The sequence below is a fragment of the Haliotis rubra genome, unplaced genomic scaffold (genome assembly GCF_003918875.1).
Source record: "Haliotis rubra isolate DU_JTF1 unplaced genomic scaffold, ASM391887v1 Scf138, whole genome shotgun sequence".
NCBI classification, from domain to species: Eukaryota; Metazoa; Mollusca; class Gastropoda; order Lepetellida; family Haliotidae; genus Haliotis; species Haliotis rubra.
Genome location: NW_025765314.1, coordinates 1,401,784 through 1,420,472, shown reverse-complemented (window position 1 = coordinate 1,420,472; position 18,689 = coordinate 1,401,784). Strand labels below are relative to the sequence as shown.

Here is an 18,689-nt window from a genome sequence, read left to right as displayed (position 1 = left end):
CGTGTCTACCTTAGCAAATCAAACTTGCATTTGAAAGGTTAACAGGTTAACGTAGAAAGTACCCTCACATTCACTTTATACATATTGATGACCACTATGAATGCACTCACAAGAAAACCTATACTGGCTATGTTATGTGGGACTACAAATTATGTAATACATTTCAATACTGGACAACATAAACCAAATTTCATAATGTGGTCTTAACGTGGGAAACAGTATTTGTAACCACAGTATAGTCTACTCCAAAAACTGTATGTTTAATCCACCCAGTAGTGCATATATTTACAATATTGATATAATTTATATCATATCAATCATATTTGTACAGAATGTGTTGTAGTGTTTGTACTCTGTCCCAAGAGGACAGTTTTGTCTCCTTCTTCTTCTTCCCCTCCTCCTTCTTCTTCGCTGTCGTCTGCTTCTTCTATCAATTGTTCGTAAGTGAAGGGAACATATATTTTAAATCCACTAAGAATTCCCGCGTTCAGTTTTTCATTATGCTAATTTCTGATCACATCATTTATTGCAGGGTCCTGCTAGGTTGATGAGCACATGTTACACATCCCTGCTCTACCCCCTGCATCTCCCCCTCCATCTGTGTGTAGTGTCAGTGGTGAGAGATACCTCCCCCCTCCTCCCCACCCCCGCGTCTGTCGGGGAGCTTCCCATGGGGCAGCGTAACCCGACCCATCTGCACCATCGCAGCGTGCTCCTTCAGCAGCGATATGGGAGGAGGATTAGTCGGCGTTAGTCACGGCACTCAGCGGCACACGAGGAGACCCGCCCATGATGTGACCACACACTGACCACATCATCGTCAACGGCAACACGCAGCACAGAACACCCCAGTCAGTATCCCGGACCAAGGGCACAGTGGAAGGTGGGTGTTTTTTCTGATCGGAATGCGAGTGTATGTACAACTTGTAGCAGTAGTAAGGAGCGGGCAGACTTGACACTATTCATAGTACAGCATGTCTACCTCGGAACATGCACTATTGGGGCTTGGTGTCAGAAGCAAGCTCGGAGTGTGGGAACTGCGTGGGTTATATTGACAAACGTAAGTTATTATAAAGCAGATAGTGTAGCAGACGACATGACAGCTTCACTTGGGTATACAGATACGGCGGACCGATGATAACATTGTCGTCTGCTTACCGTCTTGTACCAAACTTTACTATACTTTAGCACAACTTTCATCAAGTAGAATGATCGTCATCTAACATCTTCATTTCAGGAGCTTCTCTTGATATTAACATTAGAATCGAGTTATAAGTCCACTACTGGATATTTGTACATGATCCTAAAATCATCTTGTGCATACTGCTATATAGTTGAACATGTTTTATTTTCAGCAACAAGTATTTTTGGAGCTTAAACATGTTTGATTTTCAACACTAAGTATCTTTGAAGCTTAAAATGGTTGATGTACAACACGTACCTTATGACATTTGCATGGTGGATTTGATAGTAAATGTTTACAGGCAGTGTAGCAGTATAGCGACTTATATACCATGCACAGTGTACACGTGTTAAACATGGTTCGGCTTTGAAGTTCCACATGTTGGGACGGTGTGCAGGCTGCAGACAGTGTGGTGTGTTAAACCCGCGCTCTATCGACTGAACAAACGTACGGTATCTCCGTGTCTGGGTCACCACAGTTGATGTACAGGGGTAGTCCACGGGCTTTCATCGGCCTGATAGCACGTGATTAACACAGGGGTGTAGACATGTAGTATCTACAGGATTAGTTCAATTAGCTTCTGTCTCTTTACGTGGGACCTATATGGCAGATAGTGTTATCGCTGTTAGGTGGTGAGGGCGAGAGAATAGGGTGATGGAGAGAGAAATTTGAGAGAGAGAGAGAGAGAGAGAATAGGGTGATGGAGAGAGTATGGTGACGGAGAGAGAAATTTGAGAGAGAGAGAGAGAGAATAGGGTGATGGAGAGAGAGAGTATGGTGTTGGAGAGAGAAATTTGAGAGAGAGAGAAATTTGAGAGAGAGAGAGAAATTTGAGAGAGAGAGAGTGAGAGAGAATAGGGTGATGGAGAGAGAATAGGGTGATGGAGAGAGAGTATGGTGTTGGAGAGAGAAATTTGAGAGAGAGAGAGAGAGAGAGAAATTTGAGAGAGAGAGAGAGAAATTTGAGAGAGAGAGAGTGAGAGAGAATAGGGTGATGGAGAGAGAATAGGGTGATGAGAGAGGGAGATGTATGGTGTTGGAGAGAGAAATTTGAGAGAGAGAGAGAGAAGAGAGAGTGATGGAGAGAGAGTATGGTGTTGGAGAGAGAAATTTGAGAGAGAGAGAGAGAGAGAGAGAGAGAATAGGGTGATGGAGAGAGAGAATAGGGTGACGGAGAGAGAGAAATTTGGAGAGAGAGAGAGAGTGAGAGAGAGAGAGATTTGAGAGAGAGAGAGAGAGAAATTTGAGAGAGTGAGAGAGAATAGGGTGATGGAGAGAGAGTATGGTGACGGAGAGAGAAATTTGAGAGAGAGAGAGAGAATAGGGTGATGGAGAGAGACAGCGGGGCTGAACGTGTTTGGGGGAGATACTCTCATTAATCCCTAATCGTGTTGTTTCTCAAGCTGTAAGCACAGATATCCAGTGTTTATTGTTGGTGGACCGACATTTACTAATATTTCATGGAGGCTTGTCATGAAACACCTAGAACTATTTGCGGGGCTATCACTGCAATCCATCAGACCAGGATTTCCTGAAATTCTTTCACTTGTCCAAATATTTACTTGTCTTGCAGTGATATGCCAGTAGAATCAGGATAGTGTTCTTTGAGAGGCCCACTTAGGGTGAGAACTATATATTTTTGCTTAACGTAGTCGTCATGTGTTTTTATGAATATATTTCATTCAAGAGTATTGTCTGATAGCTAAGGCTCAAACCTAGAGTGACATTAAACAGGCCTGACATGATAGTGCACATATATTGTAATAACGAATGATTGAAGATGTACAAATACCAGCTGGTGTGTATAAACGGCGATGAAGGTAAATATGCTCATGAACAAAAGTAACTTGGATCACGAACGTGTAAGCTTATTCAATCTGCATAATAATTTATAAGTATATTGAATTTGGAATTTGTTAAGCGTGTAATTGGGTTACAAGGAAACAACCAGACACCCCATAAGACACATCTTTAAACCAGCGAGACACCAGTAATCTTCATAAAAATAGTGGCACTTCCTATTAGTAGCTTCATGGTGTCTACAGCATAATCTGTAGACCTATGTTTTTTAATACTTTTAATTTTTTTTAATTAAATGTAAAAACAAAATAAAAGTCATGTTAAAAACAATTTGCACACGTCAACTATTCAGGAAGAATACACAATCTTGTCCAACCCTAACAGGGCACCGAAGTTCAAGATCTAAGGAAGATAATGCAGCACATAGTTTGAGATACAGCATCTGGGCAGTTATTAAATGTCAGCTATCTCTCTCCCTCATCCAACCTCTCCCCCCCACCCCAACCTGCCCAATGCCAGCTTCCCCCATCCTATCTAGACTTACATCTCCCTCAGAGCTGACATTTGTAGGGCTTCTTTACAGTGATTAGGAACATCACTGAAGCCAGGCTATTGTAGAGTTTTTATCTAGATACAAGAGGTAAGTACTAGATTATATACATGTATCTTGTTTATGTAGTTTATAGAATATTGTCACTGTTTCTGTATGGAACGTTTGCAAATACATATTTTATCTCTTTTATCTCTTTGCAGTCAACCATGAAGAAACTGTACTGTTACAGATGAAAATATAGTTCCTGAAATGAATGTATTATTTTATTGTTTGTTACGTTTCCTTTTGATAAATAACAGAAAGGAGCCAAGATAATCCCTATGGCCTGAACTCCCGAAATCTAGACTTGCTTAAGTTATGCATACTTGCATCAGGATTTAATGATATATTTGGGGGTGGGATGGAAGTGTCTGCCTGAGAGGCTAGGTATTGTTGTAAGACGTGCTGTATGAGCTGTGAAATATTGTTTATATATATAAATATTGAAATAGACTGAAAAAAAACAATTTCACTCCTAGATGTTTCATTCATTTCTTCAGGGAGTACTACTGCTTCTACTACTGAAGAAGTTAATGAAACATGTAGGACTGAAATTGGCTCTGTGTTGTTTTTTTCCAATCTATACTACCCATCAAAAGTTTAGACTCACTTAAAGCACTCACTATATGTTATATATATATGTATGGTTACATCGAAAATGAATTTCTCAACTAACTTGAAACTGAAAACCTTATGCAGATGAATTGCACGAGGATCATGCATCAAATTGCTGTACAGCATGTGCAAATATCATGCATGTGAACAGCTGCGTTTTTGTGTAAAGATTAGTTACGAATTCGTCAATTTTCACTGAGTTTCATCATTTATTGAACTCATGACAATAATCTTTTCAACGTTACAAATGTGTTTTACAATACATCAGTCCATGTGTAAACAGTACCTTAACACAGTATGGAAAGTTTTGCCAAATTTATTTGTCATCTGGTACAACACCTTGTGTCCTTCTGTTATCCAAACATATTTTATACGAGTTGTGAATGGTCCATTTGTCTTGTAGACAGTAAACTATTCTTTGGATATGGACTGACTGACTGAGTTTAGTTTTACGCCGCTTTTAGCAATATTCCAGCAATATCACGGCGGGGGACACCAGAAATGGGCTTCACACATTGTGCCCATGTGGGGAATCGAACCCGGGTCTTCGGCGTGACGAGCCAACGCTTTAACCACTAGGCTACCCCACCGCCCTTGGGTATGGAAAAGTTGTAAGCACAGTGTAATGTCTGTATGAAACGTATGGGCATCGAGCCGCCAACCTCAATCTCTCTATGCAGACACTCTATCCTATGAACCAGACCTCCGCTTTTCAGTAAAAACAACATGGCTTGTCAATGCTTCTAGCATTACAATACGCTGAACCTCAACTGTAATGAATTGCATTATTTTGCAAGGCTCCAGCCATAGACTACAAAGCTGTCTATTGCTAAACAAGAGACTGTTTAAATGATATGTGATGGATATCTACATTCATTCAAGCACATCGTATTTTCATTCACACTACCATTCGCGAATCTCACAGAACAAGTGTATTTATGAAACTTATGTATCTTCAGGTAAGTTCCCATCCAGCACGATGGCAGATCCGGCGGGTACTGCAGCTGCCCTACAAGAAGCAGACAGACTCTACAAAGAGAACAAGCTTGACGGTGCACTCGAGAAATACTCCAAACTCCTTGAACAGAACCAGGACAACATTGAGCTGCTGCTGAGGCGATCCAGATGCTACTACGATCTCAATGAATACAACCTGGCCTTCAATGACGCCAAGGCTGCTCACAACATGGACTCCACCCATATTGACGCCTGCATTTGTTGTGGAAGGGCTGCAACGAGGACGAAGTCTTTTGAAAAAGCTTTCAGATATTACAAGGATGCACTGAAAGTTGATCCTAAACATCCAGTAGTGACTGATGAACTCAAGAAACTACAAGCAGCCATTATGGCGGAACATGAGAAAGAGTCTGTTGATGAGCCGACGTACAGTGCAGTGAAGTTCTGTACCCAGGATCCCTACCCCGGCGATAAGGAGCTCTATCAGATGGAACAGGAGATCCTCAACAAGAAGCACAAGATCTGCAATAACCAGGAGATCGCGGAGCCGATACCCAACACCAAGCCGGAGGATGCCGCCAAACATGCTGCGATGGCGATACGGTACCGGGCAGGAGGCAACACAGGAGATGCTCTCCGAGAGTGTGACAGATCTGTAGCCATTGACCCCTACAATGTTCTGTATCGGCAGCTGAGGGCAGAGGTCCTTCTGGACAGGTCACAACGGGAAGACTCCCTCCGTGATCTCTACGCCATCCCACCACAAAGTCGGTCAGTTGAGGTCTGGAAACAGGGAGGTAGGCCGTTTTGTGTATACGGGGGGATTTCTGTGGAAAACAGATTCAGATTAACCTAATGGTTGATAATGACGGGACCAATAACACAGCTTCTACCTGTTGATCAAGTATAAATGGGTATGACGTGTAGGTTTGTTAAGTGTGAGTGAGTATAGTTTTACGCCGATTTTAGCAATATTCCAGCAATATCACGGCGGGGGACACCACAAATGGGCTTCACACATTGTACCAATGAGGGGAATCGAACCCGGGTCTTTGGCGCGACGAGCGAACGCTTTCACCACTAGGCTACACCACCGCCCCTAGGTTTGTTAAGAGTTTAGATGGTTTGATATAGCATTTATATATGTGGTTTGTTTGGTTAGTTGTATGACGCCGCACTCAGCAATATTCCAGCTCTATGGAAGCGTTCTGTAAATAATCGAGTCTTGACCAGACAATCCAGTGGTCAACAGCATGAGAATCGATCTACGCAATTGGGATACCATGAACCAAGCCAGTGAGCCCGACTAACCGATCCCGTTAGTCGCCTCTTGCGACAAGCGTGGGTTGCTGAAGACCAATTCTAACCCGGATCTTCACGGGTTCCATATTTGTCGGTGTATTGCCACACAGAGGGCAGACCAAACCGTATTCCCGGGGGATAAGCTTACAGCAGAGTCACCTCAAATATCCTTTATCACAAGTTTGTAGCCATGTGATGGTCCACATACAATGAAGTCAGTGTTAATATACATCACGAGATACCACTTCATAGTATGGAGCCTCAGTTGCAGAGATTACAGATATATCGGCAAAATGTTTGTTGCCATAACGGCAGGGTATAGTTTGTAATTAATTCTTCATCCACACGAGTACAAGCTTTCCATTTTGCATGTGAACACTACCTGGTTTTGCTGCAGAAACATCGGATGGAAAAGTTATTTTCCTTTAATGTCTTTATAAATATCAACAAGCACCACAGGTAATACCAAACATTTGATAAAGTAATCAGATACACTCTAGGGGCCTACGTGTAACACTATGGTTTTTGTCTGAATTAGCTGTAATTTGTTAAACACATTGAACGTTTTTAACATGTGACTTGTTTCAGGCCAAATCCAATTGAAAATGGGGCTGCCAGTGTCTTCCGAGTTCTGGTTCCGGAAGGCCACCAAGATTAGTGACAACAAGGATGAGGAGTCGGCCATCTTATTCCAGAAAGTTCGCACCGAGAGACTCTACGGGCCTCTCACGCAGAAGGTTCCAGTGAAAGTGGACTTTGGTCAGTTTGGCCGATCTATATTTGCTACAGAGGACATCGAGGAGGGAGCAGAGTGCTTGACAGACAAGCCAGTCGTCCTGTCTGAAAGTCTCAACAACTACTTTGTACCTGGGTGTCATCACTGTGCCATGTCGCTGCTGTCCCCGGAGGACTATTTTGGGGAAGCTCTGGACTTGTTTGATGACTCAATGAAAGACCTGGTGAAGGAGCTGTGGCCGGATACCACACCTGTGTTGTGTGACGTGTGTAAGAGGGTGAAGTACTGCAGTGTCAAGTGCCAGAAAGCGTCCTGGGCCAAGTACCACGAGGTGATATGTCCTGGAAGGAACCCCGCTGCCAAGCGGCTATACGACCTGGTAGCCAATAAAGGTGTTGAGGTCCAAGCAGACGGAAGGAAGGAGGATGTTTGGCTGGCGTCATACAGTCCACTGGTCCTTGCCAGGATCTGGGGGACCATTGTACAGGATGCCAAGACCATGATGAGATCGGAAGGTCTAACACAACCATCAGCAGAACATTGGGCAAAGGCAAAAGCCCCATTCAGGAGGTACCAAAGGTTTTGATGAACAGTAAATGAGTGCATGTTGTTTTATGCCCCTGTCAGCAATATTCCAGCAAGGTGGCCCAAAGTAATCAGATCTGGGTCCCGATCCACAAAGCGTTCGTGACGTTACGACATATCGTAACTTTGTACTTTACTATAGGCTTACGAATGACATAGTGCTGCGAACGTTTTGTGGATAGGGTCCCTGGACCTTGCATACCAATGGTTACACCATTACACACATAACCGTCCGTGCCAGAGGGAAATGACTCTAGGGGGAGGGTAATATATGAGAATAAACATGTGTGTGTGTGCGTCTGCGTGTGTGTGTGTGTGTGTTTCCATTAAATTGATAAATACTTGAACAGTATTTTAGGGAACACAACGAACAAAAAATGGACACGGACATGGCGAAAGTAAAAACTGAAAAGCAACAGGGGAGGGGTTTTGGTTTCAGTAAATTATTGCGTCACAAAACTGTGACCCACCCGGTACTGAATGACGGTCCTTTAGATCAAGCGCTTGATTACGGTTCTTGGTTTGAGAAGGTGTCATTAAACCCAATCGTTCACTCACTCACTCACCCTTACATCAGGCCGTGGTTCAAGGGATTGACACTGTCCTGGGAACCTATCCAATGGGTTTGAGTCCCAAAATGGTTTCATTGAAAGACAACACTTGTTTTTCACATCATTTGCAGCCCACGGTAAGTTAGGGAGTTGGGTTGTCGCTTTAAGCAATATTCCTGCATTTTATTGACATAGTCTTCACATACTGCTCCAACATGGATAATCAGTTGTAAGTAGTGACAAAACGATATGCCTTAAAGCACTTGGCGGCCCCACGGCACTCAGCGTACAGTGAATCCGTGTATCATGTCTGGTGGTAGCTGAACCAAGTGTCATGTCTACTTGCCGTTAACAATTAGTGATGTCTCCTTTGCGATTGAGTGAGTGAGTTTAGATTTACGCTGCACTCAGCAATATTCCAGCTATATGGCGGCGGTCTGTAAATAATCGAGTCTGGACCAGACAATCTAGTGAGCAACAGCATGAGCATCGATTTTTGCGAAGGTACCGATATTTTCCATTTATTTTGCATTAATTTTTGTGTCGAAATTTAACAACAGATCACACTAACAATTCTTTGAATATTTGTGACCAAGAAATTCCATAAAACAAGAACACAAATAGTCTGGGAAAGTTTTTGAAACACCCAAGTTCATGTTTTAGTAGATGTCTGTTCATTTGTTTCCATTTTGTTCTGTGACAGGTTCATAGCATTCGGGTGTACGAAGGCAACAGACAGGATGCCCGATATGATCAAGGTATTTCAGGAAATCTTCCAGAACAACGGCGACGGTATCAGCTACGAAATAACGGAGGCAGAATTCAACGGCCGCTACTACCAGGCAACGTGTAACCTTCAGATGTTCACCTCCTACATCACACCGTACCAGCACTTCCTCACAAACGTCGCCAACAAGGGCGACCCACGTGGTCTGAAGATGCTCAAATATTTGCAGAAGAATCCTAAACAGTCCGCCTTCACGGGAATGTTTGCCCTCCATGCTTGTCTGAACCATTCCTGCTACAACAACGTGGAGGTCCGCGATGGCCGTTGTGGCGATAACACGCCTGGTGTTGCTGTAATCGCCAAACGGAACGTGAAGAAGGGCGAGGAGGTTCTCACCACGTACATCGACACCTCCATGCCGCGGAAACTACGGCGCGCATGGCTGTACAAGTCTTTCAACTTCTGGTGTCACTGTCTACGATGTCAGTATGAAGGTGACGACGCAACATCGTGTACTACATGTCGGGTGAAGGTTGAAGAGGGCAAGAAGTTCCCATCATGTGGAAAATGTCACCGAGCCTGGTATTGTTCCGTGGCCTGTCAGAAGAAGGCGTGGAAGCAAGGCCATAAGATCATCTGTCAGACGGAACACTCACAGGTGAACAAGCTGCAGTAGGATCCCGTGTGTGTCAACACCAGCTGTATAATGCCGTGTGTGTCAGCACCAGCTGTAGGATCCCGTGTGTGTCAACAACCAGCTGTAGGATGCCATGTGTGTCAACAGCGTGCTGTAGGATCCCGTGTGTGTCAACAACCAGCTGTAGGATCCCGTGTGTCAACAGCGTGCTGTAGGATCCCGTGTGTGTCAACAACCAGCTGTAGGATGCCGTGTGTGTCAACAGCCTGCTGTAGGATATCGCGTTTCAACAGCTTGCTGTAGGATCCCGTGTGTGTCAACAGCTTGCTGTAGGATCCTGAGTTTGTCAAGAACCAGCTGTACTATCCCTTGTGTGTCAACAGCCTGCCTTTGGATCCCGTGTCTCTGACAAAATCCACTTTTTGGATCCCCTGATTCCGTCACCGTCCCGTGTACCCTTCACTATCTGCCATTGTGTGTTTGTCCAATACCTGCCATGGGTTCCGCGTGTCCTTCACCAAACTGTCGTATTTCCATGTTTGTCCACAACCTACCACGGGTTCCGCGTGTCCTTCACCAAACTGTCGTATTTCCATGTTTGTCCACAATCTGCTGTGTATCTGTGTTTGTCAACATTAAGGCTTGGTGCAGTCATGTGATCATGATCAAGCGCTGGTTGTATACGTTTCGTCTGAAAACCCGTGTGAAGTACTGTTGGTTCATGTGTCGTTTACAGTCATGTAAGTCCTTGAGCCATACAGTCGGTAAGTTGTATGGTAGAATGTCTTGGTTCCTCTTGTGTTTAATCCTGCTGTACACAGTATATGCTATATGACGGAAGCTGATGACAGCTTGATGTCAGGGAAAACCGGAAGTGACACAGGCCGTGGACGTTGAGCATAGTATTTGAATTTGAAGTCTGTGACAACGGATCCTGACACAGATAAGGGGAATAAGTTCCGAATACAAGCAATAAACAATGAACATGCCAGGCATAATTAAATGTCCTACATTGATGAATCAACACATTTTGAGGATGACACTACGTTATGTTTGCTGTGAGCTTTTGGAGTTTTGGGAAAATATTTATTATCAATCACATTCTTGTTCAGTCAGTCACATCCAAACTTTCATCGAAATCATATAACACTCTCTCTCCTCTTACTTTTGTCTTCTGCAAAACAATCTAATGAAGCAATTTCAGTTTACAGTCAAATATATAATCCTCAAACAAGGACAACTGATTAAGTGCTTCCCTGTTCAAGGTGCGAGTTCAGCTGTCAATTACGAGGTTTCAGTTATCAGTTCAGAACCTATAGCAATGTGACTCACTGTATATCCTGCATTCTGACTTCGGTCTAGGTGTAGGCTTATGAATTAGTATTACTGAAAATAACGGGAGCTTGTTTGTCCATCGCAAATTGCAAAAACAAAGACAAATGAAACGGGAATCTTGTTCAAGAGATTCGAATCTGATTTTCAATATGGATACCACAGTAACGTTATTTATGGACAGATGTCATTAAATAAGGTCTTAAATATGTTTTTTATTGAAGGATGCTCCCATTATTGTGTATTCGAAAATCTGAATTTAATTTGTCCTTAACACTTTAATATGCTTCAATTTTTTTCCAAATGCATTTCCTCAACCTGTTACTGTCATCTCCTCCAAAAACCAGTGAGCACACATACATCAATGATAACACCCCATCTTGTTACACAGTTGTGAATCCCAAGTGCCATAGCAACTGCATTGAAACATTTCTATTTTTTTGTATATTAAGTTATTTTCAACACGCTAAATGTTTTAAGATATTTTACATTTTAACCTTGTTTTGACAATGTTCTTCAGTTTCAAACAATTAAATGTTAGTGTTAGTTTGGAGGTAGATACAAAAATATCCTTCTACAGAAGAACTTTTGTACATAAAATATACAATAAATGCACACTTATATAGTTCTTTTGGAAACCGCTTGAAATACATGAAATATTGGCGAATGTTGTATAATATAAGGGTGTTCCTACACATGTCGCGTTTGAACAGAAGGAACCAGTATTTTCATGAAATGGTTTGAGACTTCCGGTCATATATCTGTCTACCTCTCACCTCAATTATCTTTATCCCACCCGTCACCTCAAGTGAACACCTCACCCCGTGTAGCTCCACAATTGCTCACCCCATGTGTATGTTGTGAAAGTGTGTGTGCGTGTGCGCGCGCATGTATGTGTGATATCCATGTTTACAGTTGCCCTAGCCATTCCCAGTGTGACTCCAGTTGTTATTGCGGTGTATTTTTAGAGTGGTATGGAATAATCAGGAACATTATGCCATAGCTTACATCCGTTTTATTCTTAAAGGTAACTTCCTGGTAGGTAATGTTGACAGTTCCATTATATATAATGTTTATTGCTGCACAGTTTTATTACGATTTCCTAACAATATTCCTTTAATACGTCATATTTTCACCTCTTTTCATATATATTCACGGACATTACCAATTTCACGCACTCCAGAGATTTCAGCAGGACTATAACAGAGTAGCATACCTTTCTTGTCTTTCTATTCACCGTAGGACTTAGTGTATATATAACAATGTACATATTTGTTAATTATCTATTGATTTGTTCTTTTTTTCAGATCAGTTTAACTAGCTAACAATGTTGTGGATTATCTAACAGAAATTTGGCAGTGCAAGTGTGTGTTATTTATTCATCTTTACCCCAGGGTTCATTCCGGCCTGAATGGTTTTCCTCAGTGTGAGAGTAGAGACTTGGCTAGTGTGATTATGGCTTGTTTGGTTGTGTATAAATTAATGAACAGGTGCAATGTTTTATTGTGTGATATCTTTACGACTTAAAATCTTTATCCATTGTTTTACTTGGAGTTATTGAAATAAAACAAATACCTTTCCCTTCGACCGTGTTTGTGTGGATCCGACGGTCGTTTGTGTATCTGGCGCACAGACAACTGAACTTTGGACCAGTTGTGTCCAGAACTCCGGTATCAAATGGTCGACTGCCTCCATGGTCTAGTGGATGCACAGTGTGAGTGAGTGAGTTTGGTTTTACGCCGCTTTTAGCAATATTCCAGCAACATAAGGGCGGGGGACACCAGAAACGGGCTTCACACATTGTACCCACGTGGGGAATAGAACCCGTGTCTTCGGCGTGAGGAGCGAACGCTTTAACCACTAGGCTACCCCACCGCCCCTGTCTAACCAGATATAGGAACGGGGGTGGTTTGATCTCCTGACGCATCATTCCAAAGACTTGAAAATAATATGGCACTCGTTAACACTCGGCTTGGCACTGAGGGGATAAGTCAGGCATTGTTTCACTGATCCCGAGAGGGATGTCCATCTTAAACTGGGATTTCATGGTATACCTACCTCATACATACACACCGTTCTTGTCATTCTGATCATCATATGTCACATTGTACGTATAACAACACAATGAGACTTTAAAGATGATACATGTCCTTACCCTACTTGGCTGTGTCTGAGTGGGGTGGGCCAGTGGGGTAGCCTAGTGGTTAAAGCGTTCGCTGGTAACCTCCGAAGACCCGGGTTCGATTCCCCACATGGGTACAATGTGTGAAACCCATTTCTGGTGTCTCCCGTGTTGATACTGCTTGAATATTGCTAAATGCAGACTAAAACTGAAGTCACTCACCCACTGAGTGGGGTATCTGTGTTTAACTGTGGCACCTATATGGGTGGGCTGGCACCATAAACCTACCATCAGTGGTTACATGCTGTCTGTTGTAGTATACAGAACCCTCTTATTATAGAGAAAGCCAACTCAGGAAGCACCTGCAGTGGAAACTCCTCTAACATGCTATAGTACAACAGTCTGTGTTTTATTCCCATAATGCTGCGTGATAGGCAAGGCAACAACAAGTGCCATATATTGGTATGAAGGGGTCAAGAATCAAACACCAACTCTCAACTCACCAGACAGCTGGTCCATCCACTGGACCACTGTTGTGTCGGTGGTAACATGAAGGCAGCTATAACGATGTTGTTGCTTTTGTTTGCTGTTTAACACTGCATGCAGCAATATCCCAGGTACATGGCAGCAGTCTGTAAATAATGGAGTCTGGACCAAATAATCCAGTGATCAACAACATGAGCATCAATCTACACCTCCAGGATACAATAACTTGTCAGCGGACCTGACCATCCGATCCCTTTGTTGCCTCTTACTACAAGCATGGGTTACTGAAGACCAATGCTAACCGCGATCTCCACAGGTCTGCCATTCATGAGTCCTCCACTTGTCATTGACACACAGGATCTCAGATCATATTGTAGGTTGGGTCTATTCCTTCTGGTTTAAACTAAACAAAGACATTCTCTTTCATTCGGTTATTTATTACATGATTCAGGTGTGATTATGTCAGCAATGAAATACCATAAAAAATACAAACTGAGCATAAAAACGAAAGCTGATCAGATAAAAGCACTTCCGTCTATACCATCATATTAATGTGTGCGATGAGATTAGCTGGTAGGATAAAAGGTATGTACATGTACTGGCAATGTGACCATCAGGTTGTACCTGGACAAACCTGGTTGATGGGGGGGGGGGCAGGTTGAGGGGGTTGTGAACAGAAACCTTGCAGTCTGTGTGACAGTCTCATTATAAAGTGTGTGTGTGTGTGTGGGTGTGTGTGGAGACAGGCTGATGAGACAGTGAAACAAAGGCAGTTGGAACCAGTGTGTGTTGGGATTGATCTCAGAAGGGCATCATGGTATGTTGTGTGCATGACAGTCTAGTCCCACAGCTAAAACATGTGACCAGAAACCCTTCAGTCTGTGTGACAGTCTCATTATAAAGTGTGTGTGTGTGTGTGTGTGTGTAGAGACAGGCTGATGAGACAGTGTAACAAGGCAGTTGGAACCAGTGTGTGTTGGGATTGATCTCAGAAGGGCATCGTGGTATGCTGTGTGCATGACAGTCTACTCCCACAGCTAAAACATGTTTCCATTATACAAACACAGCTTATGTGTGGGAGTCAGCCCTACACAGGTGTTACTGTTGTACACAAGGACATTCTGCCCCGCTACCTGTAGTTAATAGAATAAGCCTGCCCAGTGGTGTGGCTGTGTCAACATCTCCATTACAACATTCCAGAGTAATCATTATCTCAAACCAAATGTGTTGAAACAAATGTTTTTTACCAAACAATTTTGCACTAAATAAATACAATCATCCAAGCAATTGTTCATTACCTTTTCATATCTATGAAAACACTGTTTAAGTAATCATATGTTAAGTAAACTTTGTTCAATCACTCAAAACAATTCAATCACAGACTTATATAAACATGCAAGTAAGAGCACAATTGTAGTAGAGTATGTGACCATGTCTGACTGGTGCAGTATTTACAGCGTACAGGAAGCCAGAGTCTGGGTTTGTGAGTGAGTGAGTGAGTGAGTATGGTTTTACGCCGCTTTTTAGCAATATTCCAGCAATATCACGGCGGGGGACACCAGAAATGGGCTTCACACATTGTACCCATGTGGGGAATCGACCCAGGTCTTCGGCGTGACGAGCGAACGCTTTAACCACTAGGCTACCCCACCGCCCCCTGGGTTTGTGAGACTCTGGAAGACTATGTCGTGGTAAACTTTCAATGTTGCATGGTTGTATATATAATCCTAACAATCTCTCTCAAGTTCTTCCACAGTCTTTCAACAATAAAGATTTCCTATCTTTCTTGAACACAATGTCAAGATCTGACAACATCTACATTTGACTATTAATAGTTAACCAATGTGTGAACTGAGGTGAGGTGAGGTGAGGTGAGGTGAAATTGGGTTTTACGTTGTGCTTGAGAATATTTCGCTCATATGACGACGTGCATGCATGTGTATGTGTATGTGCAGCTGCTTGTACTAACCCAGACTGAAGCTGGTTTTATACTGCTAGCCCTAGAGATACCATGCCGCAGTGAAGCATGAATACCCCACTCAGACACATTATACTGATTCCGAGCCGACCAGTCCTTGTTGTACCCATTAATGCCGAGCGCCAGGCAGGGACCAACAAGTACCATATTTTAACGTCTTTTTGGTATGACGCGGTCGGGGATCGAACCCGCAACCTTCCGCTCTCCGGGCGGACGCTCTAACCACTACACCACGGAGGCGGTATTAACCAATGTGTATTTAAGGGAGGTAACTCTGATTACAGTCTGGTATGAAGCCATGATTGTGTTGCGGTTGCCCTTTTAGCTCTACCAGCATCATGTACTAAAACACCATTAACTAAAAAAATAGTTTAGAAATATTTGTTAGGCGTTTCCAGCTACATATCTCTCAAAACTATAGCTGGAGTAGCAAGGTAATGAGATTAACATTTTATATTCCATCTTTCGGGCAGTAAATATATATAAGCTGAACAGTTACCAATGTATTGGTGAACAACAAACTTAATACAACATCTAAATATCTGTTGTATGGCACTTAACACTTCGATTGTCCTTTCTAATAATTCTTACATTACACTCACATTTTGGCATAGGGATACAGCTCTTGTTCAGTCTCAGTATGTTTCACAAAAACATGAAACTGTGAAATCACAATCATAACTGAACATTTGTCTAAGATTATGAAAATTAAAATATCTTCACTGTCTTAACTTGCAATGGAGTATTGTCATACAAATGCATTGTGGCGAAACAATATGTCTACCAAATATAACATACAATAGAAAAATTCAAATCCAATCGATGTCAGGAACAACACTTACTTTCAGAGTTGTCCAGGTGCAGTTTAATGTATGGATTCAGTCGTCCAGGTGTGCACTCACCACTCAGCCAAAGCTTCCGGTGGTATTCAGACAGTAACATACAGTTGGTTGTTGTTTAATGCTGCACTCAGCAATATTCCAGCTATATGGCGGCGGTCTGTACCGGTAAATAGTTGAGTCTGGACCAGACAATCCAGTGATTAACAGCATGAGCATCAATCTACGAAACTGGGTTGACTATGTGTCAACCAAGTCAGCGAGCCTGACCACCCGCTCCCGTTAGTCGCCTGTTATGACAAGCATGGGTTACTGAAGATCAATTCTAACAAAGATCTTCACTGGTCCATAAAGATATGAGTTTCTTGATGTCAGGGTGCTAGTCAACAGAAATGGCTCTAACTCAGCTGGCAACACATGTGGAGACTCACACAGGCCTTGTATTCCCATACTGTATGAGTTACTTACTGATTGTCTACCTATATGACCTATGCTTAGGTAACTTAACAATAACATATACCATCAAATATTTCCTTGTGTCATATATGTCATATATTAGAAGTCAAAGGCATGCATAATCCAGTATCTGTTTCTGATGTAAAACATTTATGATATGAAGACACATGGGTAATATATGCACCTTCTTATTCACATGTCACTGTTAGAGTAATGAATGTATATGGGGAGATAGACCTGTTTAATGCCCGTAGCAGACCTTCCTCGTGCAGTTCCTCAGCTGGTAAAGTCTGTGCCACCACTCCTTTGACTACTAGTAACCACAGCTAAGATCATCGTATTATTTGTTGAGCGTATGGCTCAAGTCACAGACTCCAGGTAAATCAGCACATCCTGCCATTTACTGAAATTTCCTCGGTTCTTTCGATTAGTAACCACGGTTACAGGAATATGTTAACAATAATTCAATAAATCAGATTGTTTCCATAAAACAACAAAACTTTCATTTGAAAACATTCAGCTGACTAGTGGTGTCAAACTTGATCACTGAAACATTTACTGATTGTCATCACTACGTCAGATAAGGTACATGGACCACTTCACTGTCAGGTATGTGTAGTATATTTACATATATACATATGTAACACTTGAAATGAGGTGACTTAAAGTCTTCATAACATGAAAACACACAAACATTACCCTGTAACTTCAAGCCCCTGTAACAAACTATACCGTGTAATATCCATACAGCACGTTATGGATCTACGAATAATGATTGAGACACAGTTCCCATGGGTAAACTTCACATGATGTCATGATCAGTAGCAATGAATAACAAAACCGTATTCGTTGTAATAAATACCCTGGGCATTCAGAAAAATGACAAAGGTGAAGGAGGGGAGATGCTTATGAAAAGGATACACAGCATGTAACACTGTGCTTCATAACTCAAATGGTTGTGAAGAAACTACATGGATGCTACTAGAACCTTCCAATCATTGAAAATCATATAATCTTCTACTGAGCTGTTTTCTGTAAAAGTAAATCCAATATTTTCAAGAAAGTACGGACAGTAGCATGATTGTGGGATCCTAAAAAGATTACATATTATTTACCAAGTTGTTCAGTTAGTGCTAAAAAGAACAAAGCACTTAACAATGTGAACATGGTACTGCTTGAATATACTCTGGCACTTAAGTACATCTACGTAGAAATTAATACTGTATTCAACCTAATAAATGTCCAATTCCCAATACATGTTGCTAAGTACACATTGTACACAAGACAAGCCTATTTTTAACAAATACACATAGCCTTAAGTCAGAAGACACATACAAACAATTATGGCTATCAACATTGCATTTCTTGTTATTCCCAAAACCACAGATAGTGCAAAATGTACTTGAAACCAGCACTGAAAAGCAGGAAATATTTCTCGTCCTCAAAACATGAGAAATGTGTTCAATTCTGAATCTAATTAGTTATCAAAATGATCAACTCATCAAAAACCATGATAAAATGCCTCAGGCACCAAGTATAGTCGAACACCATAATATTTTTATTGCAGTCAGGTTTAGAAACTGGTTTATTTAAACATGTCCTGATAACCAGTGAAACCTTAACTTCACTTAACTGAAACTAAAATGTTTTGTATGTTGCCCATTTCCTGTCAGTTTTATTCATTATCAATTTGTCAGAGGGTCAAAGTCCTGGAAACTGGTAGTCTGCTACAAGTAAACAAAGCCTCCATCAAGGATTTTGATTTGACTTCGGCACCATTTAGTAGTCTCT

General features: G+C 42.0%; 1 protein-coding gene across 1 annotated transcript; it reads left to right on the top strand.

The window, feature by feature from the left end:
• LOC124268414 lies at positions 1 to 12,598 on the top strand. The gene is made up of 5 exons (XM_046703383.1): positions 1 to 883; positions 5,150 to 5,944; positions 7,038 to 7,755; positions 9,025 to 9,706; positions 12,325 to 12,598. The coding sequence occupies exons 2-5, from the start codon at positions 5,170 to 5,172 to the stop codon at positions 12,340 to 12,342; spliced, it is 2,193 nt and encodes a 730-aa protein (XP_046559339.1). The 5' UTR covers positions 1 to 883; positions 5,150 to 5,169; the 3' UTR covers positions 12,343 to 12,598.
• Positions 12,599 to 18,689: the final 6,091 nt, after the last annotated feature.